The following is a 19,383-nucleotide window of genomic DNA, read 5'->3' as shown; positions in this document are numbered from 1 at the left end:
TTTTTCTAGCAAGAGTTTGCTATGGTGGTTTCACATGATGTTGACAGTGTAAAGCTGGACTGACCAGATGCAGCCCAGCTGGGAGAGCAGTCCAAACTGGATGATCGCTTTCTGTTTGGTTATACTTTGTGTCCATCGTTTAAATGATTGCTTTGGCCTAGTTTTAGCCCCTCATTCATTTACAAAGTGCAGAGAGGCTCTGTTGCAACTTCAGGGTGTCTGTGTGTTGAACCACCTTGACAACTGGCTGATTATAGAGCAGTCAAAAGAAGCATGTCAGCAACAGGATTTTGTTCTCATTTGCAAGGTCTAGGTTTAAGGTTGAATTCTCAGAGTGTTCTACTGGATTTTAGGGGTATTCAACTTTCACTCAATGCAGGCACAGCTGCCTTCTACTACAGTGTTCTGTTGGTTCGCACCTGTCTGAATCCTTTCATAAGACGATTGTGCAAGATGCCTCACTAGTAGGCTGGGGTGCAGTCTACAAAGGTTGCAGTCTACAGGAAGGCTGCAATTCTAATTGCACATGCAGGTGCATCTCAAAATATTAGAATATTGTGAAAAAGTTCATTTTCTCAAGCTTGAGAAAACTGTCAAGTAAAGCCGATTCAAACACTTGGGAGAGCTTCACAAGGAGTGGAATGAAGCCAGAGTTAGAGCCTGGAGGAAGACTGGAGAGGCACAGAATCCAAGCTGCTTGAAGTCCAGTGTGAAGTTTCCGAAGTCAGTGATGATGTGGGGTGTTGTGACGTCTGCTGGTGTTGGTCTACTGTGTTTTATCAAGTCCAAAGTCAATGCAGCTGTCGATCCAACAATATACAGGCTATCTGAAGGCTCAATAGTGCCTCAGCAGTGCCACAGGCTGATTGCTTACATGTCATACTTTACTGATGATGTAATTTGTGCTAGGAGCAAGGAATTTGCTGTAATATGTGCTGCCGACCAAGTATTAAATGCATAAATGAACATACTTTGAAGAACTTGAACTTTTCTGTTTTGCAAATCCGTTTTTTGATTAATCTTAGGAAATATTCTAATATTTTGAGATATTGGATTTTTGACTTTTGTGAGCTGTAAGCTTTAATCATCAAAATTAAAACAAAAAAAGCTTTAGAAATGTTTTACTTTACATGTAATGAATCTAGAATATATGAAAGTTTCAGTTTTTGAAATAAGTTCCAAACAAAAAATGAACTTTTTCACAATATTCTAATTTTCTGAGATGCACAACGCTATGTAGTTTTCTGCATAAATCCGTAGACAGGATGAGTTTGCCTTCACTTTTTTAAAAATATAATTTAAATATAGATTTGATTCCTGGTCCCAAGATTTTATGTTTAACAGTAGTGAGTAGTGAGTTATCTGTTTAACAGCAGTGAGTAGCATGGTGCTGTGGTAGGGTTACCACTGTGACAGCTACTGACAGCTTTCATAGGTTGAGTGAACTTATGAAAGGAATATGTAAGCCTATGTATCAGTTATGTATGTAACCCTGCTTCCCTTAATAGAGAATGAGACGTTGCATAGCCTGTAGTATACTTATTCGCTTCTGCTTACTTTATGCATCAAAGACGCATCACACTTGTGAAGCTCTGGTGGCACAGGGGTGCATCAGGCATTCATCACACCTGGGGTGTTCCCATAGTGTCAACTACTGACATAGCTTTTCATTCCTTATTGTGGGAACCAGGGTTACATGCCTAACCAAGACTGAGATGCTTTATTTAGAGTTTGTCTTTTCTCTAGAAAACTGTATCGCTTTCTTAAATATACTGTATGTGCGCATGCAGCATGACCATTTCATCACATTTGTTTTGGTGTTTAATTCAAATTCGTAAACTCATTTTTCTTCATTTGTCAACGTATGAAATTCAAAAACAAACTAATCTCTTGGAATGTCAAAGTTGAGCTGTTTGTGTATAATATTTAATTCATGCATAATGTTTAATTCACTGTTATAACCAAGAAGCAGAAAATGTTGGAGAGAACTGTTTTTTCTGTTTTTGTCACAATGTGATGGAGGAGATACAGTTTTTCTGCCTGTGTGGTTTGTTGGGGGTGGGCTATTGTGGGGTATTTTCCCTGCTTCTCTTTCTCTTCCCTTGTGCCCTGTAAAACTGCTGTCAATCCTATTTGTCTGTAATTGACTGTCTCTTATCCCACTTCCTCCTATCTGGTATTCCCATCTAACTTTTCCTGTCCCTCAAAACCTCCCTTACAAGCTTCCCTTCCTAGTAACACTTTTATGTAAAACATGACCTATCATAGTTAAACTTTTCCTTACATTGCATTGTTTACTATTTCATTTAATTATGCATTACATTCCTTATATTGTGACAACTCAGTTTAGGAAATAAGATTTTTGCCAATATATATTTTGTTGCAGTAGGTAAAGGTGCACAGAGTATTCTTTTCCTCATTATACACCCCTAAATAAATTAATAGTATCTTTAAAAAATGTGTAAAGTCACGTTCAAGACTCCAGTCAAACCAAAAAGTCAAGTCAACTTTATTTTTAGTACTTAATGTAATACAGATTGATTCAAAACAGGTTTACAGGAATAAATAGGAAAATAAGAGAATCACTGCTGTAAACTTCTTCGCCTTAGTGTCACACAGTTCAGTAACTGATAAGTTCATCATTTGTGAGTTCTGACATCATATATATTATGGGTGTAACGATACATGTATTCATACCGAACCGTCACTGTACAGACATCTCGGTTCGGTGCGTGAGGCCTTACAAGGAATACAGGCAATTCACCCTCAATACAAGAGGGGGGGGCCGCAGTATTGCAACACTGTTTGATAACTGCCAGCAAAAGAACAGCGAATGCCGTGAGTTGAGCATTTGAAAACGAAGACCACTAGATATTGATCATGTGCTGATTCTTAACGCGTCTCTCACTGACAAAGAAATATAACGTTACTTTACAGGTATCCTACCTATCTCACTCAGCACAAATCCAAATATTCTATAATATTTCCATATTTGCGATGTATTCAAATGCTAAGCTATTATTTAGTATGTAAATGATAGACTTTGTACTTCAGTTGCATTGCAACATTGAAACAATGAGGCAGGCGCGTTTGGTTCACTGTATTTTATTTTGATAAAGTACCAACTGCGCTGTCAAGTTAGCAATGCTGGAAGCCTGGAACTGATATGTTTGTGTGTGTGTGTGTGTGTGTGTGTGTGTGTGCGCACCGGCGTGATTACTTAAACTGTTTCCTTATACCAGCAAAATCGACTTAAAACACTGTCATCATTTGTCTTATTAATAATGCATCACTGTAAAAGGTCTTTTGTAAATTATAGAAAACAAATAGGATGTCTCTTTCTGCCGTTTGAGTTTCTGTTCTGTCACAAAAATGAACTGCAATTCAGCATATATAGGCTAGGTTGCGTGTGTTTTTTTTTTTTTTCTCTTGTTTATCTGTTAACTAAATCAAATATATTTCAAGTATTTATTCCTTGTATTTATATATGTACTGCAGATTATATTCATATATAACATTAGAATTTGACATAATATTTAGTATTTTTTTTATGTTGTACCGAAATCGTATCGAACCGTGACCTCCAAATGGAGGTACGTACCGTGACATCTGTGTACCGTTACACCCCTAATATATATATAGTTCTGTGAAATGTGAAAATACCTTATTGATTGCAGAGGTCAGAAGAGAATGGCCAGACAAGTTCGAGCTTTGAACGTGTCTCCATTGAGATATATGACATATTTGACACTTACATTTATTAATTCAATAAATCAAGACTTCTACGGAATTAATTAAATAAGTCAATAGAGCATATTTACAATGGAATCAACTTTAATGTAGTAGTATACACTATGTTTCAGTATTCCAAGACTACCATATTAACCAATACAATATAAACAACAAATTACTAGGTGCTCCTTTAAATACACCTATAAAAAACATATACATATTGGACTCAAAACACTGTACAAAACGTCTCTGATCAGGCATTTTCTTCCACTGACCAAGCTATTGTATTCACAGGGGGAGAAGGGAAAGAAGGGCAAAAAAGGGCCTAAGGGGGAGAAAGGAGAACAGGGTGCCCCTGGATTAGATGCACCCTGCCCACTGGTATGTCCCAGCTGAGAGCTGGAAAACTAGAGTAAGAAAGCGGAGCCTCAAGAGAAGAGTTGTCCTCTGGTCAAAATGGCAACCTACCTCATCCTTGATATCTAAAATATCTGCATTGTTTTTTGAAAACAAATCCAACATCCATTTAAAACTGGAACTGAACTGAAAAAATACTGGAATTCCTAAATCTGGCAAATCATGCTAGGACAAATTTGTCTAAAGGTATATAAGTTAAAACACATATCAAGGAACAGTGGTTAACATGGTTGCTAAGAAACCACTGGGCCGCTCCTCTCTGCCCTGTGCCGTGCTCTCTCGTCTGGAGGCCGGAAGGGCGCCTGCAGCCTCTATCCTAGTAACACTCCCAGTTCCGTTTCTATGACACAGGGTTTCCGGGGCTTTAAGGGTGAAAAGGGCGAGCCAGGTCAGCCTGGCCTGGATGGGCTGGATGCCCCGTGCCAATTGGTACAGTATCCTCTTTTCCTACCTCTCCTTTGCATGCTGCCAGCTTTGCACCCAAACCGCTGAGCACTTCTCATACATGCTTATGGCATAGAAGCTTTAATTTAACCTCCATGCATGACTTATAAATAGTGGAGTCGAGCTTAATGTACAGCATCTTATTGCCTTTTCACATGTACTGCTTGTCTGCTTTCTATAGATAAAGTCACAAGGCATTTTAAAGTTTCCCAGCTGTATAATAGCATGAATAGCAGTCATTTATTTCCTTATTGTTTAGTACACCCTTTTGTATGCAGTTTATACTATCCACTTTCTTGTGCATCATGTGGCCACTGAAAACTGCATTACTTTCACACTAGCACCTATATTTTAGTGATTTTCTCACCTTCTGGAATAGCATTTAATCTTATTCTAGTTTTCCTAAGTGACAAAAATTAAATACTTTCTGCTTATTAAATAGCATTTGCTCTCCTCAGATGAAATAACCAGTAGTAATTAACCTTGGATCCCCTAAATAATCCATCTTGTGCCAAACTATTCCTGAGATGTTAATTAGTACAGTGTCAGCATGAGTCGCTCTTCCCCAGCATTTAACCCTCTCCTGTTCCCTCTCATATATCTGTTCCAATTGGGCACTCAATCCTACGGAAGAGAAGAAATTGAGTCTTCAAGCCATATCCTGAATCACCATGTTTAAAGACTTTAGATAACTATACATTTGACTGTGTCATTTTGCATATTTGAATGGACGTTTGTTATTAAGCTAGAGCATTAGGTCATGTATGTTTTAAAGTATATATACAATATAGAAGTCCTACTACTTCATTTTAGTAAAATTGTGAATGATAATTTGCATGAAGCTAGAGTTTTTCTTATGCCTTTTTACAAGGTTTGATCAAAGACTAAGTGTTTGTAGTGTATCCAATCCTAAATTACTGTATTTTTGGATAAGTTACTCATCTTCTCGTCTGGTTTATTTCAACATAAATTAATCTATTAAAGTTTGTTTTTGTTTTTTTTTGCAATTATTGTATAATATTGTCTTTGCATGCACTGTTGACTGGCACCTTCACAGTCTCACAAATACATCAATTTCAGCACATCATTATGTTAAACACTCTAGGGTTTTAGCATGGTTAAACAATATCTCAAAAGGCTTGTTAACTATCATATAATGGCATATTAATGACTTACAAATGTGTTTATTGACATGTATATTTCCTGTTTCTTTTTTTCTCCACTACAGGGTCCAGATGGACTCCCAATGCCAGGATGTTGGCAGAAGGTAAATTTAAGAAGATCCTCAAAAATCCTATTGATATTCATTAAAGTGTGATTACATGTTAGTTATGAAGACACAGCTTTGCTGACAGCATGATTTTTTTTTCATTCATATATAAGCCATTGAGTGTTGACTTTGACTTTGGCATTTAAAATGATTTACCTTTTCTTTGTATATTAAAACATATACATCTTTGTGTTTTCTTTGCAGTGATCGTTCTAACACAAAACGCATGGAGTTTGTAAATAAGGCTTCACTTTTTTGTATTTATACTTTTTTTTTAATTCTGGAAAAAAGAAAGTCATGAAGCTTTCACATAGCTGCTTCTGTCATTACCGTGTGCTCACAGCAACATGTGTCACATTCACATCAGCACTGTGGAATTTAAAGACTTGACCAATAAGAGACTATTCGCAAGGGCGTGTTTGCAGCGTTGCATGGCCCAGAATGAGAGTGGATACCAAAACAGACTAACAGGGTTATCTGAAAAGGAGGAGGAGAAGGTGACTGAGAGATCGACTTTGGGTCTTGAAAAGGATCTTTGTGTGTTTAGTGTGTTCACACCAATCCATACTACCTGCTTAAAAGATTAACGACTCCATCCACACACCCTGAAACAAGCATGATGTCAAGTATGTGTATGTATCACTTTGTAGTGTGGTCAATGGCTTCTGCAAATCACTAACTACCTGTCGGTCTTTGTCAATTTAAATCAAAAAGATGTGCTACTCTAAAGGGGGTTAATTTTTCTTTTGTTTTCACCTTATGAAGGGTGTCACGCCTTGGCTGGTGGCTTGAGAAAGTCAGAAAATTCTGATTGATTGCTGGATTTCTTTATTGCAAAGAGGTCAGTGTGGCAACTGGCCCTTCTGTGCCTCAGCGTTGCTCTTGTGTAACTCTCGGCTTGTAGTGACAGTGACAACTTAAAGATTCAAATTATAGAAAAAGCAGGACACAAGATGCATCCACCATCTGTGGCCACTTGAGAGTAAGCAGGCAATTAAAACTCAGAAATCTTTGAAACTGGATGGAGTATGTGATGCACGGAAAGTTGCTACATTCATCCCTCCACCGGCAAAGCCTTCTTTGTTCACTCTTCAGTGGGGTTCGTTTTGTAGCAGTGAGCTACACAGTCTGATCTACTGAGAACAGCAGGATGGCGTCTCTTTCATTATGACTTTTTGCTTATTTTTTGATTTGCTCATTTTGTGTATTATAGCCTTTGTGCCTAAAGTCTTTTGTTATTCATTCATTTGTTGGAAATATTTACTTCCTCTCTATGCTATGAGTTGTAGATATGACATTTCAGTGCAGTCTTTTGCAGCTATATTAGGGTTAAAAACACTATTTATGCATTGTTGAAGCTGATAGTTTTACATTCTTAAAGACTTTCTTAGGGAGTCAATGGAAATGTGACAAGTGGGACATATTGTGGTTTTGTGGTATTGATATTTTGAGTAACCACAACAACAGCATTCTGAAGCAATCAGTATTATTAAGCATCAAATACAGTGTTAATGTACAGTACAAGGTGCAACCATACAGGTAGCAGTTATTATTTAGCCTGTAATCAGCCAGCACCACTACATTCCAGAGTGCAAAATTTTGTTATTTTGTTCCTTTATTTTTTTTACAGCTTTAAAAACATTTTAACCATTACTTTGAACTTTTTTTAAGAGGCTTTGGCCACAATAGATACATTAAAACGTACATAATCACAGCACTGCTGGAGTTATAATGTGTTTTCTGGCTGGAGGTGGCAGGATTATGGTCCTGATTTTTTCAACCTCTGATGGGCATTTAAGATCGTAAGAACAATGCAGAATTAGTTGTAGGGAAAGTAGTTTTGTATGTACTGAATTTATTAATTATTCATAAGGAAGGTTATGATTTCTTTCTTAGTGGTTTCTCTTCTTTTTACCTTTACCAGCTACTTTGTATACTGCGACATGTTTTATTCTTAAAATATGAACAGGCATTCCTAATAATATGAAAGTGGAAAGACCTTTTACCATAAGATGTTGTACTTCTGTTCGTGCTCAAATATGTGATCACATGATGATTATAGTGGGGGGGTATTTTTTAAAATATTTCATTAAACATCAATTCAGGCAAAATGAATTTGTTGAAATATTAACTGGAAATTTGAAGGAGTTCCCTGTGTTACCTCTCCACCTTTCTCTCAGTCTCTTTTTTTCTTTAAATATAGATTAATATGTGAATAGAAGAATATGTGTGCAGTTCATTTTTTTCTCTCATTTGTATAAAGTGCAATTTATATTTATTTATGTATTGATGTGATGTGCATCTTACACTAATGAATCCTGATGTCTGTTACTCAGCCACATTGTAATATATGAGAATCATTTTCATGTTGGCACTGGGGATACATTTGTTTTAACAGTACAGATTACAGTTACAAACAAGACTAAAAACAGTAATGGCTAAGCTGGATTTTTCACATTTGTTTTGAAACTGATAAGTGTCACTGTTAATATGCAGGTATACCAGTCAGATAATTTCCTTTCTTTCCTTTCTAAACCATTTGTAGGTGTTTTCATAAATATTTAATTTGTGTGCATTTATTGTTACTAATGTCACAAAATATTTCTTTACAAGAGGTTTGTCCTGTTTGTACAAGGCATGGGAGCCAAATTTGTCATTCAGTGTTTACTAATTTGTTTAGTTTTAGTTTTAAATGAAATGTTTTTCTTTTCTTTGCCAAAATGTGTTTGTTGTGTAAAAAAAAAAAAAAAATATATATATATATATATATATATATATATATATATATATATATATATTCCATTGCTTTATTTTCTTAATTCTTGTAACTTCTGTCAATCTATGATTTTCTAATGTAGGTGTATGTTTATACAATGCTTCAACTGTTTATTTGATTTACTTTGTAAACAATTTGGCAGCCCATGATGATCAAATTATTAGCTCATCTCATTTTGGCCAAAATATATATATATTTTTTGTTGTTGTTGTTGTTGTTGTTGTTGTAGTAATACTTTTCATTTTTATTTTATTATTGTTGTTTTGACTTGTTAATGACTTGGAATTTAAATTTGTTCATTGTTGTAATGGTTCTGGACACTTCATTTCAAATTCATGCTGTGTGATACTGTGTTGGAGCCAAATAAATTCTGTTTCTCCATGTGTCCTTAATCTACATTCACGGTGCAGCAAACACTTTTGCAATAGTAAGTGAAGTGACATTGACGTTATCTTCAGGGTCTGTCCCACCCACAACAGCCACCTCCTCCCTTCGGTCCTCTCTCTCTCTCTCTCTCTCTCACACACACACACACGCACACACACAAGTGCACATATACATTAATGCAGAGGACAGCACTCTTGCGCGCACACATCTACTCTTCTTTCTATCTCCAGTAACAGTCACACGCGTTTGTGAGCACCTACAGGCACAGCAATGGCAACGGAAACTTTAGATAAGCAGAAAACTATCGATCTCCGAAAGAAACATGTTGGGTAAGGAGGCATTACTGCAGTTATTGCGTACAAACTAATGTCCATCATAGTTGTCAATTATGACAACTGTTAAGTGGCGATATTGATGTTGAAATGTGTCAGCGTTTTTGACATATGTGCCAAAAAAGAAATTTCGAAAGAATTTTCAAAAAGAAAAGTCTATCTTGACATTATCGGAACACTATATTTAATGAATTAATAACTGAGGATATCTGAGTTGAGTTTGAAATAATCAGTGTATGGTAGGGCAAGGAACTTAGTTACTTAATTTAATGTTTATGGCTGGATAAAGTCTACACTGGTGCATGTCATGATAAACCAAGGATCTGACAACAAGTTTTGTTTCTATTAATTCAAATGATGTATGGCATTTATATATATATATATATATATATATATATATATATATAAAACAATAATAAAAAATTAAAAAAAAAAAAAAAAAAAAATTTTCTTCTCTTTACATTTCCCTCCATATGTAGTCCGTCCTGCAAAGTGTTTTTCAGTCATGACCCCATCAAGATTGTGCGAGCAAGAGGACAGTACATGTACAACGAAAAAGATGAGAAATACCTGGATTGCATAAACAACGTTGCACATGGTATGTCATTTTAAAGGGAAACTGTGGTTTTACAAACAAAACAAACAAACAAACAAACAAAAAAAAACAATAAAGAGAGAAAGAAAGAAAAGAAGATTCTTAAAGATATGAAAGATAGAAGATTTGTGAAGATTTTTGCATAATTGTCATATTTTTTAAACACTTCATTGTATATTAATTATACAATTTGAAACAGAACCACCACAAACTGTATTGCAGAACACATTATGGGACACGTTCCTACTAAAAAATAAAAACACAGTAACTGAAGCACTGTTGAAAAACTTGTCCCACAGTAATTACTAAAATTCCTCTACTTAAAGAAGTAGCCCTACCCTGCATTTTCAGCATTTTTTACAGACAATATTGGAGATTCTGTCCTCTGCTAATCAACAGCAAGCCACGGATGTTAATGTTAAAATTATATATATATTCATCATGACCTGCAAAATATTCACTTTATACTTTTAATGCCTAAATGAAATTTTAAGTGAAATTCTGAGTAGATAGTAACATTTTTCCTTAGAAATGTAAATGAGTAAAAGCTGAAATATTCTGTATCCCAAGTTTCCCAACAAAATACTTAAGTAAATAAAGTACACTAACTCAAGAATTTTTAACCCCGTCATTTAAAGTGAGCACTTTTTTTTTGCCATTGCTGCTTTGATGATGTATGAGATGCAGTTTTACTTTTTCTATTTTTTTTTTTTTATTTTTAAAAGGATTAATTTCCCTCAAATTACTTAGAATAAAAACTGATTACCCAGAAAGGTAATCATTTAAAATGATCTGGTTTAATACAATACGTGCAAGTTTATTACATGAATGCACTTCTCTGATTGCAACTATCTGTGCTAATATGTTCATCCCTTAAGTAAATATTCATCTGTTTTTTTTTTTTTTCTGTGTTGTCCTCCAGTGGGTCATTGCCACCCAGATGTGGTTGAAGCGGGATCAAAGCAAATGGAGCTTCTCAACACCAACTCTCGCTTCCTACATGACAATCTGGTCCTGTATGCTCAACGTCTCCAGGCCACCCTTCCTGAAAAGCTCTCTGTGTGCTACTTTGTCAACTCAGGGTAGGCTCATTCTCTGTTCACAGTTCACAGACAGTCCATACAGACCATATACCACCTGTTTGTGCTAAGGGAATGCGGTTATACCCCATTGAGTGGATAGGCAAAAAAAAAAAAAAAAAAGGAGTGAATTGTTAATTGTCTAATAACAATGCTGATGCACCCTCATACCATGACAGACATTTGCTTTTGCATCTGTTGCTGTTAAAAGTCTGGATGGCCCCCCCTTATGCAATGCTATCTGAGGGCTCAAAGATCATGCACATTCACCTGAGGTTTCCTGCCTTGCCCTACATATACTGAGATTTCTCTGGCTTATCTAAATCTTTTCACAATATTATGTTTGGTAGTTGGTGAAATTCTTTGCGATTTGCATTGAAAATTTTGATTTTTGATTTGTCTGACAATTATCTCATGAAATTTGCTGGCAAAGATTGAGATGCTTCTTTTGTATCCCAGCATGATCCCCTGGCCTATTACCAATTCAATGTGGACGGTTTCAACACAGTTTAACTTGGATATTCTATTACCTTTTCACTTTTATTTTGCCTCTGTACCAACTTTTTTGGTGTGTGTTGCAGCCATCAGCATCAAAAATTTGTATATATTTACAAAATACATTTAAGTGGGACATTAAAAACACTGGAAATCTTTTTTTTTTTTTTTTTTTTTTTTTGTACTTTTGTCAATTAAATAAAAGTTGAAGGGAATCAGCAAAACTGCATTTTACAAAATGTCCCAACATTTTTGGAATTGGGGTTGTAAATAGAAGAGCCACATATTTTATGTACTTCTCTGTCATGTAGCCCAGCATGTAGCAGATGTTGTGATTACTGATTGTTGGCTAGACAGCTTTTATGAAGGACGACTAGGTAGCACTTTTTGTTTTCAGTGTTGAAGGCAGTCACTTAATAATAATCAAGTCAATATGGTGCATTGTGATTCAAACTCAAAATCACCTATTCTGTTTTGACATGTAGGTCTGAGGCAAATGATCTGGCCCTGAGGTTGGCCTGGCAGTACACTGGCCACAAAGACATCATTACACTGGAGAAGTAAGTCAACAGCACACTGTCTGTGTCTCCTCTTTCTCTGCACTGGGATCTAAACAGTAACCCAGTTCTTAGAAGCGTGAAGCTCATAGCTTAAATATTAACTTAATCTTACGTCTTGTATCTGGACATACTGTGGAGAAAACTTACCTTGTTTTGCTTATGGATATGCATAGTCAGCATCTGCCTTGGTATACAAAACCTTGCTGTGCAAAAGAATGCATTACCTTGTCTTTGGGTTTGATTTGAATGAAGAAGGCCCTTTTTGCTTTTTTTTCTGGGCCACATTTTACACTGATAAGTGAAAGAATCATTAGAAGATTAGATAACTAAAGCCCTCTTAAACATAGTGGAACTTTGTTCTGTTGATTCTTGCCAGTTTTTTGTTCTGTGTGCTTCTGTTGCAGTGCCTACCATGGTCATGTGTCATCACTCATTGATATCAGTCCATATAAGTTTCATCAGATGGCTGGTGCAGAGCAGAACCAACATGTGCATGTGGTGAGTGTTGCAACATGAGACGTTTGACATATTGGATTTGACATAAGGTCACATGCACAAAGTGCTCAGACACTATTCTTGAAGTCAAAAGAGTTTATAGATGGCCAACCTAATATTGTGCAGCCCAACTTTTAATGTCTTTTTCTGTATTTCTGCTCAAATATATGTACATTTTAAATGTTTATTTTTTATGTTTATATGCTCACCATTTATTTGATCAAAAACACAGCAAAACAGTCCTAAATGTTTTTTAGAAACTGCAGAAACAATTACAATATGCTCATTTGGTGCTCAAGTAAAGTTTCTTGTTTCTTCACAGTTAAAAACTTCTGTGCTGCTAACATATATATGTGATGACTTGAATACACTTCTTCTGTGAGCATGTATTTAATTTCTGAATTAAATTTGATCATTTGGGGGGCGTGAAATGTCAAGTTGATATTAATGACTTTATATCATAATGAAGAAAATTTAAATGAAGAAAAACAAATGTTGACCTTATAATGACAATACAAGTTTAATTGAGGTTGTACAATTTTATTATATTTGTTAAAACAAATTACTTTAACAAAGATTTTTTAACTTGAATGCGTGGTAAGCATTAGTTTGGAATTCCCTAGACTGAAACCTGTGTGAAAGTTTGGATGGTTGTGTAGGGTGTGTGTGTACACTACCCTCTCAGTCGTCACCCCATTCTAACCTGACTGGGGTGATCAGTCAGTATTGTGTTACGAGTTAGTGAGCATGTCAGCATACATAACCACTTAGCATGTATTTTTTATGAAACATGTCTTTAAAGACACATGGTCTTTCTTTTCTCTAATGTTGACATTATGATACACGCTTAAAGTGGACTACAGTTCAGTCAGGGGTCTTGTGACTTCAGTGTAATCCTTGCTATGGCATTGAAATACTGTTCCACAAATAGTGATAAGACAACCCATAAAAGTTTTAAAAGTTTTTTTTTTTTTTTTTTTTTTTTTTTTTTTTACATTTATAGCCAACTGATATTTATAAGCTATACTGATTTATGAAGTTTAAATTATAGGAATAATTATTATTACATTAAAAAAATCTGCAGAATACAGTTGTAAAGGTTGTATTTAAATTTGCCAGCATAGTTAGAAGGTTAATTTCTGCACTGCAAATTTTGACTAACTATTCATAAATGTGATCATTCCTTAGGCTCTTAGTCCAGACATTTATAGAGGCAAATATTGTGAGGACCACCCTGACCCTGCCACTGCCTATGCTGAAAATGTCAAAGATATAATCGAGCAGGCACACAAAAAGGGACGCAAGGTGAGTGAAGTTATTTAACATCCACAGTTATCAGCATTTTTTACAGACTGTACCTTTAAACTCTGGCCAATTATTGAAAGCCTTTCGTTTTAAAATTACAGTTGACAAGTTGCAGTAATAATTGTGTGGATTCGTTTACAAGCATAATTGACATAATACTGTCTTAAGGCAAGACACCCTAGGTGAACAGGGTTAAAAATATAACTTTAAACAATAGAAAATTTTTTTTGGTATTACAATCTTTCTTAAATGTTTAAATACAGATTTTGTTGTCATATTAGTTTTTTTTTTTACACTGGGAATTTTGTATATCTTTTTTTTTCTTCTTTTTTTACCAATCAATCCATACCTCAGAATACTGTCAGCTGTCAAAATAATGTTTTTAGGATTCTATACATAAATGTCTTTTGGTTATAAAATGCAGTGTCTTGCCTTAAATTCACTGAAACAATCTTTTAGTTCTGTGGTTTCTATGGTTTCTTGTGTCCCTTGTACCACAAAGGTACAAGGGACTCATAGGATCTGTTTTGTGTAGATTGCCGCTTTTATCGCTGAGTCACTGCAGAGTTGCGGAGGGCAGGTCATTCCTCCAGTTGGCTACTTCCAGAAAGTGGCACAGTATGTACCACTAAGTGCTTGGTTAAAACATTTACGTTACATGATTGCTACTCTTCTCCTTTATTCACTATGTGACAGTTAAAATATACTATAATTTATTTAGCATTTGTTTTTTGTTTACTTAAAGGTTCTACCAGTTATGTATCCACAAATTCAGGACACATTCATTTTAAATTTGTCTTTTTATTGATTTCATTCATGTTATTACCTAAATCTAATTTTAATTTGACAGATGCAATAAACCAAAAATATTTTAATGCACAAAAATTACTAAAGTATATCTAGTCTTGAATTGCTTCCCTAATATGAATATATTATTTTATCTATGATTTTATGCCTATTTATAAATATTTTCCAAGTGTGCATTTGTCAAATTATTGATACGTCTTATAATGCATGTATCATATGAAATGTTTTTCTGAATGTAAACATTTAGTACATTCAGATTTGTGTATACCACAACTTCCGTTGTACCACAGGCATGTGAGAAATGCAGGAGGCATTTTCATTGCTGATGAGGTCCAGGTGGGCTTTGGCAGGGTGGGCACCCACTTCTGGGGCTTTCAGCTACAGGGAGAAGATTTTGTTCCAGATATTGTTACAATGGGCAAACCTATTGGAAATGGCCATCCAATGTCATGTGTGATCACCACCAGAGAGGTTGCCGAAAGATTCATGTCATCTGGAATGGAGTACTTCAACACAGTAAGGAAGGGAAGAAACATATTGTGACAATGGCAGGCATTAAATACAGATTAATTCTGAAACAACAACAACAACAACCTATTTAAAGAAAGCTATATGAATTGTTAACAGAGGTGTGAGCAACAGATACAGGCCCTAGATTAAATATTTTTGTGAGGCTGAAAAATGTCTGTTTTTTTCTCCTCTAGTTTGGCGGTAACCCGGTATCATGTGCTATTGGACTGGCGGTGCTAGATGTAATTGAGAAGGAAGATCTCCAAGGCAATGCCCTGCATGTCGGAGGTTACCTGACTCAGCTTTTGGATGATCTGAAGAAAAAACACCCCTTAGTGGGTGATGTGAGGTTGGTTAACTCGCTCTTAACTTCTAACATCATAAAATTATAAACCAACAAATTTTGCAGTGTGAATTAAGGCCATGTGAGTAGTAATGTGCCACGGTGGAACCTTGACTACGTTTGTGTAAGTTTAAGTAACTTGGCCTCTTTATGTTGCAAGTCATGTAAATCATTTCCCTGGGGTTGTTTGTGACGTGAAAAGTGTGTAATAGTGCTGATGAAAGTATGCTTAGAACACACATTGCCAGGAGGTTCAAAGCTGAAGGTCATATATTTTGTTTTCTAGGGGCCGTGGCCTGTTTGTTGGGTTGGACCTGGTAAAAAAACCGGGATAAGAGGACACCTGCCACTGCAGAAGCTCAGGATGTTATTTACAGGTGATTACTTTTAGTCATTACTTAGCATACCATACAATATATTTTAGCAATTTTATCTGTGCAAACTATTTGTTAGATATTTTTCTCATACAATTAAATAATAATATAACATAATTTCTCATGATATACACTACCGTTCAAAAGTTTGGGGTCAGTAAGACTTGTAATAGTCTTTAAAGTAGTCTCTTATGCTCATTTGTCTCTTATGCTCACTCTTAAGGCTGCATTTATTTGATTAAAAATATACAAAAAAACAGTAATATAAAATAATGTTTTTTATTTTAACATACTTTAAAATAGTATTTATTCCTGTGATGAAAAGCTGAATTTTTATCAGCTGTTACTCCAGTCTTAAGTGTCACATGATCCTTCAGAAATCATTCTAATATGCGGATTTATTATTAGAATGATCAGTGTTGGATGATATCAACAGTTGTGCTGCCAAATATTTTTTGGAACCTGTAATTTTTTTTTTCAGGATTCTTTCATGAATAACAAGTTTAAAAAGTACAGTGTTTATTATATTAAAATATAAATATTTTATAACAATGTAAATTATTTATTATTAACTTTTAATAAACTTCTAATTATTAACTTAATACATCCTTGGTGAATAAAAGTATTAATTTCTTAAAAAAAAAAAAAAAAAAAAAAAAAAGGAACAATAAAAATGTACTAACCCCAAACTTTTGAACGGTAGTGTATGTGTATATATAAAATAAAAAATGTTATATTGTGAAATATTATTACGATGTAGACAGCATTCTTCTATTTTAATACATATTAAAATTAATTTAAATATTAAAACGGATTTATTTATGTGATCAAAGCTGAATTTTTCATCATCACTCCAGTATTCAGTGTCACATGATCCTTCAGAAATCATTCTAATATACTGATATATTATCAGTTATGTTGCTTAATATTTTTTTGGAACTTGTGATACTTTTTTTCAGGATTCTTTGATGAATAAAAAGTTTAAAAGAATAGCATTTATTTAAAATAGAATTTTTTTTTAACAATATTCACTACAGTTCAAAAGTTTGGGGTCAGTCAATTTTTATTCGTTCTTTTTTTTAAAGAAATTAATACTTTTATTCACCAAGGGTGTGTTAAATTAATAAAAAGTGATAGCATAGATTTACATTGTTAGAAAAGATTTATATTTTGAATAAATGCTGTTCTTTTTAACTTGTTATTGTTATTTATATATTGTTACATATTGTTATATATATATATGTATATATATATATATATATATATATACTGTATGTATATATATATATATATATATATGTAATTTTTTTTTTTTTTTTTTTTTTTTTTTAAGACTAAAAGAGCAGCGGATACTGCTCAGTGCTGACGGCCCACACCGCAACGTTCTGAAGTTCAAGCCTCCCATGTGCTTCTCCAGAGAGGATGCTGAACTCGTCGTGGAAAAGATTGACCAAATTTTGACAGGTACTTCTGGTAACTACTAGAAAATTGATTTAATGAGTTTGCACTCCTCATGGCAATTTGTGTCCTCTTCTTTTGTCTTAGACTTAGAAAAGACTTTGGGCCTCCAAATGTCTGAAGCAGTAATCTCAGAGAATGGACACACTAAGAGAAAGGTAAACTTGCAGATTATGTAAAAGCTACATAGAATCAAAGGAAATAAAACAACTAAGATATTTTGTTCTTTATGTTTTGGTCCCAAGGAACCCAGTGATGAAAATGGCCTTGTTCATCCTTCAGTTGGCAGTGGCCATAAGCACACCGGCACACTACCTCATAACAAGAAGAAACTAAAAACCTTATGAAACACCAGGAGACACACTAACTACTTTTAATGACAGACTATCTAATTATGTCTGTAACATTTTTCCATGTTTTAATGGATCTGAAAATACACTGTATAAGGATTGTTTTGCCATATATATGTTAGTGGTGCCAGTCAGAACTGTATCAGTGTTTTTGATTTATGATGAGTTTTGAAATATTACCTCAGTAAAATAAAACTATCCAATATGATCATTAAGAACAGTTTTAGCTTTCATACATGCTTTTAGTAGGTTTTGCTTTCAGAAAGCTATAAAGGACTAAAACAAAACAAAAAAAAAAAAACAAGAAGACATCTTTTAGCGCTGGGCAGGGTAATTTTGAGGGAGAGACTTAAGATAATGGTTTGAATGCATCTGCGCCAAATTAGGTACTTTAAGTGCACCTTGAACACTGCTTGTTTTGCAACAGCCTGTTCAACTGTACACATACCTGAGCAAATGCTCACTCAGCAGGTCCTGCTAATGTCTGCCACAGTAAAACAGCTGTCTGATAGTAACCGAAAACACCCTCTAGACAAAAGGGCAAAGTAATATTGTAATCTTTTCTTACAATATTTATAATGGCATAGTAAAATGGCAAAAATAATCAGGTTATATTATTAAACTAAAAAACAGAGACCCAGTGCAGTACAGTTCTGTTTTTATTCAGGACTTTTGCTCTCCTGCAGTGATGAAAAGATCTTTCATTCTACATTTTTGTAGGCCAACCCAGAAGTGAGCATCACCCTTGTTCCCTCTACAAAAACCCAATAGGATGTTTCTATTGGATTTTGGATTATACCAGAAAATAAGCTTTGTGAAAAAAAAAAAAAAAAAAAAAAAAAAACGTTTTTATGATTTTTACACATTTTATTAATCTTCGCAAGTGAACACAACCTAATTTTGAATTGTAAATACATTAGCCAACAGAGCAAAAAAGCAATCATAGTTTATAAATGAACTACACTATGGTCACATGACTTCAACAACTTCACCTCCTTGAACCTTCCAACAACTCTTCATTTAATTTAGGAATTAGAATAATTTGCTTAAGCAATACAATGATGACGTAAAAGTGGACTATTGAGTAGATACGTTTACTTGTTCGTTTGGCCAACAAAAAAAGGCTTTCCCTGCAGCACTCTATTTATTCCAATTGCTGCTCCCTAGAGTTTAAAAGTTTAAAACATACTAGGTGAAAATATATAACCCTCATATTATTATTAAACAATATTTTTTTTTTTAATACCTTGTAAAATGCTTTTCACTGTAAACATAACATATGACACTTCAAATCTGTTATATAAATTTAAAGATTTCATTTTTTTAACAATATCATTTAACAAAGAGTTTTAAATGATCAAATAATTCAAATGTTGCAAAGTTTTGTGCGAAGTATTTGTTTATTATAGAAAAAAACTGCACATCAAACAGCCACATTTAAGAACAGGCTGTCTACAAAATAACAGTATAAGAAGATATACAAAATGGATTTTGATCAACCACAGCAGTAATTTTAAGAGCATCAATATAATATTGACCATCCTGTGGACTTTCTACAAGGAAATGTTTTTATCAGCAATGTTTAGAAGCAAATTTAGCACATTTTCATAAACTAGTAAGTTAAGAGTCTTACTAGACAATGTTGAATGTATAT

At 34.4% G+C, this 19,383-nt stretch overlaps 2 protein-coding genes across 2 annotated transcripts in view; both read left to right on the top strand.

Moving 5' to 3' along the window:
- Positions 1-6,592, top strand: part of LOC127168853 (collagen alpha-1(XXV) chain) — a 140,506-nt gene extending 133,914 nt beyond the window's left edge. Inside the window, exons 32-34 of the mRNA XM_051115948.1 lie at positions 4,501-4,578; positions 5,822-5,860; positions 6,068-6,592. Of these exons, the coding sequence (XP_050971905.1) occupies positions 4,501-4,578; positions 5,822-5,860; positions 6,068-6,070 (120 nt within the window). The 3' untranslated portion in view covers positions 6,071-6,592. The remainder of the gene's footprint in view (positions 1-4,500; positions 4,579-5,821; positions 5,861-6,067) is intronic.
- Positions 6,593-9,137: 2,545 nt separating this feature from the next.
- On the top strand, positions 9,138-17,937 carry etnppl (ethanolamine-phosphate phospho-lyase). Its single transcript, XM_051115949.1, is given in 14 exon segments — positions 9,138-9,355; positions 9,838-9,956; positions 10,876-11,035; positions 12,013-12,087; positions 12,492-12,585; positions 13,771-13,887; positions 14,423-14,505; positions 14,985-15,210; positions 15,399-15,553; positions 15,834-15,867; positions 15,869-15,924; positions 17,255-17,385; positions 17,467-17,537; positions 17,625-17,937. Coding segments are annotated over 14 exon segments (1,482 nt in total). The 5' UTR covers positions 9,138-9,296; the 3' UTR covers positions 17,727-17,937.
- Positions 17,938-19,383: the final 1,446 nt, after the last annotated feature.

The sequence above is a fragment of the Labeo rohita genome, chromosome 7 (assembly GCF_022985175.1).
Source record: "Labeo rohita strain BAU-BD-2019 chromosome 7, IGBB_LRoh.1.0, whole genome shotgun sequence".
Lineage (NCBI taxonomy): Eukaryota > Metazoa > Chordata > Actinopteri > Cypriniformes > Cyprinidae > Labeo > Labeo rohita.
This window is presented reverse-complemented; position numbering and strand designations above follow the sequence as displayed.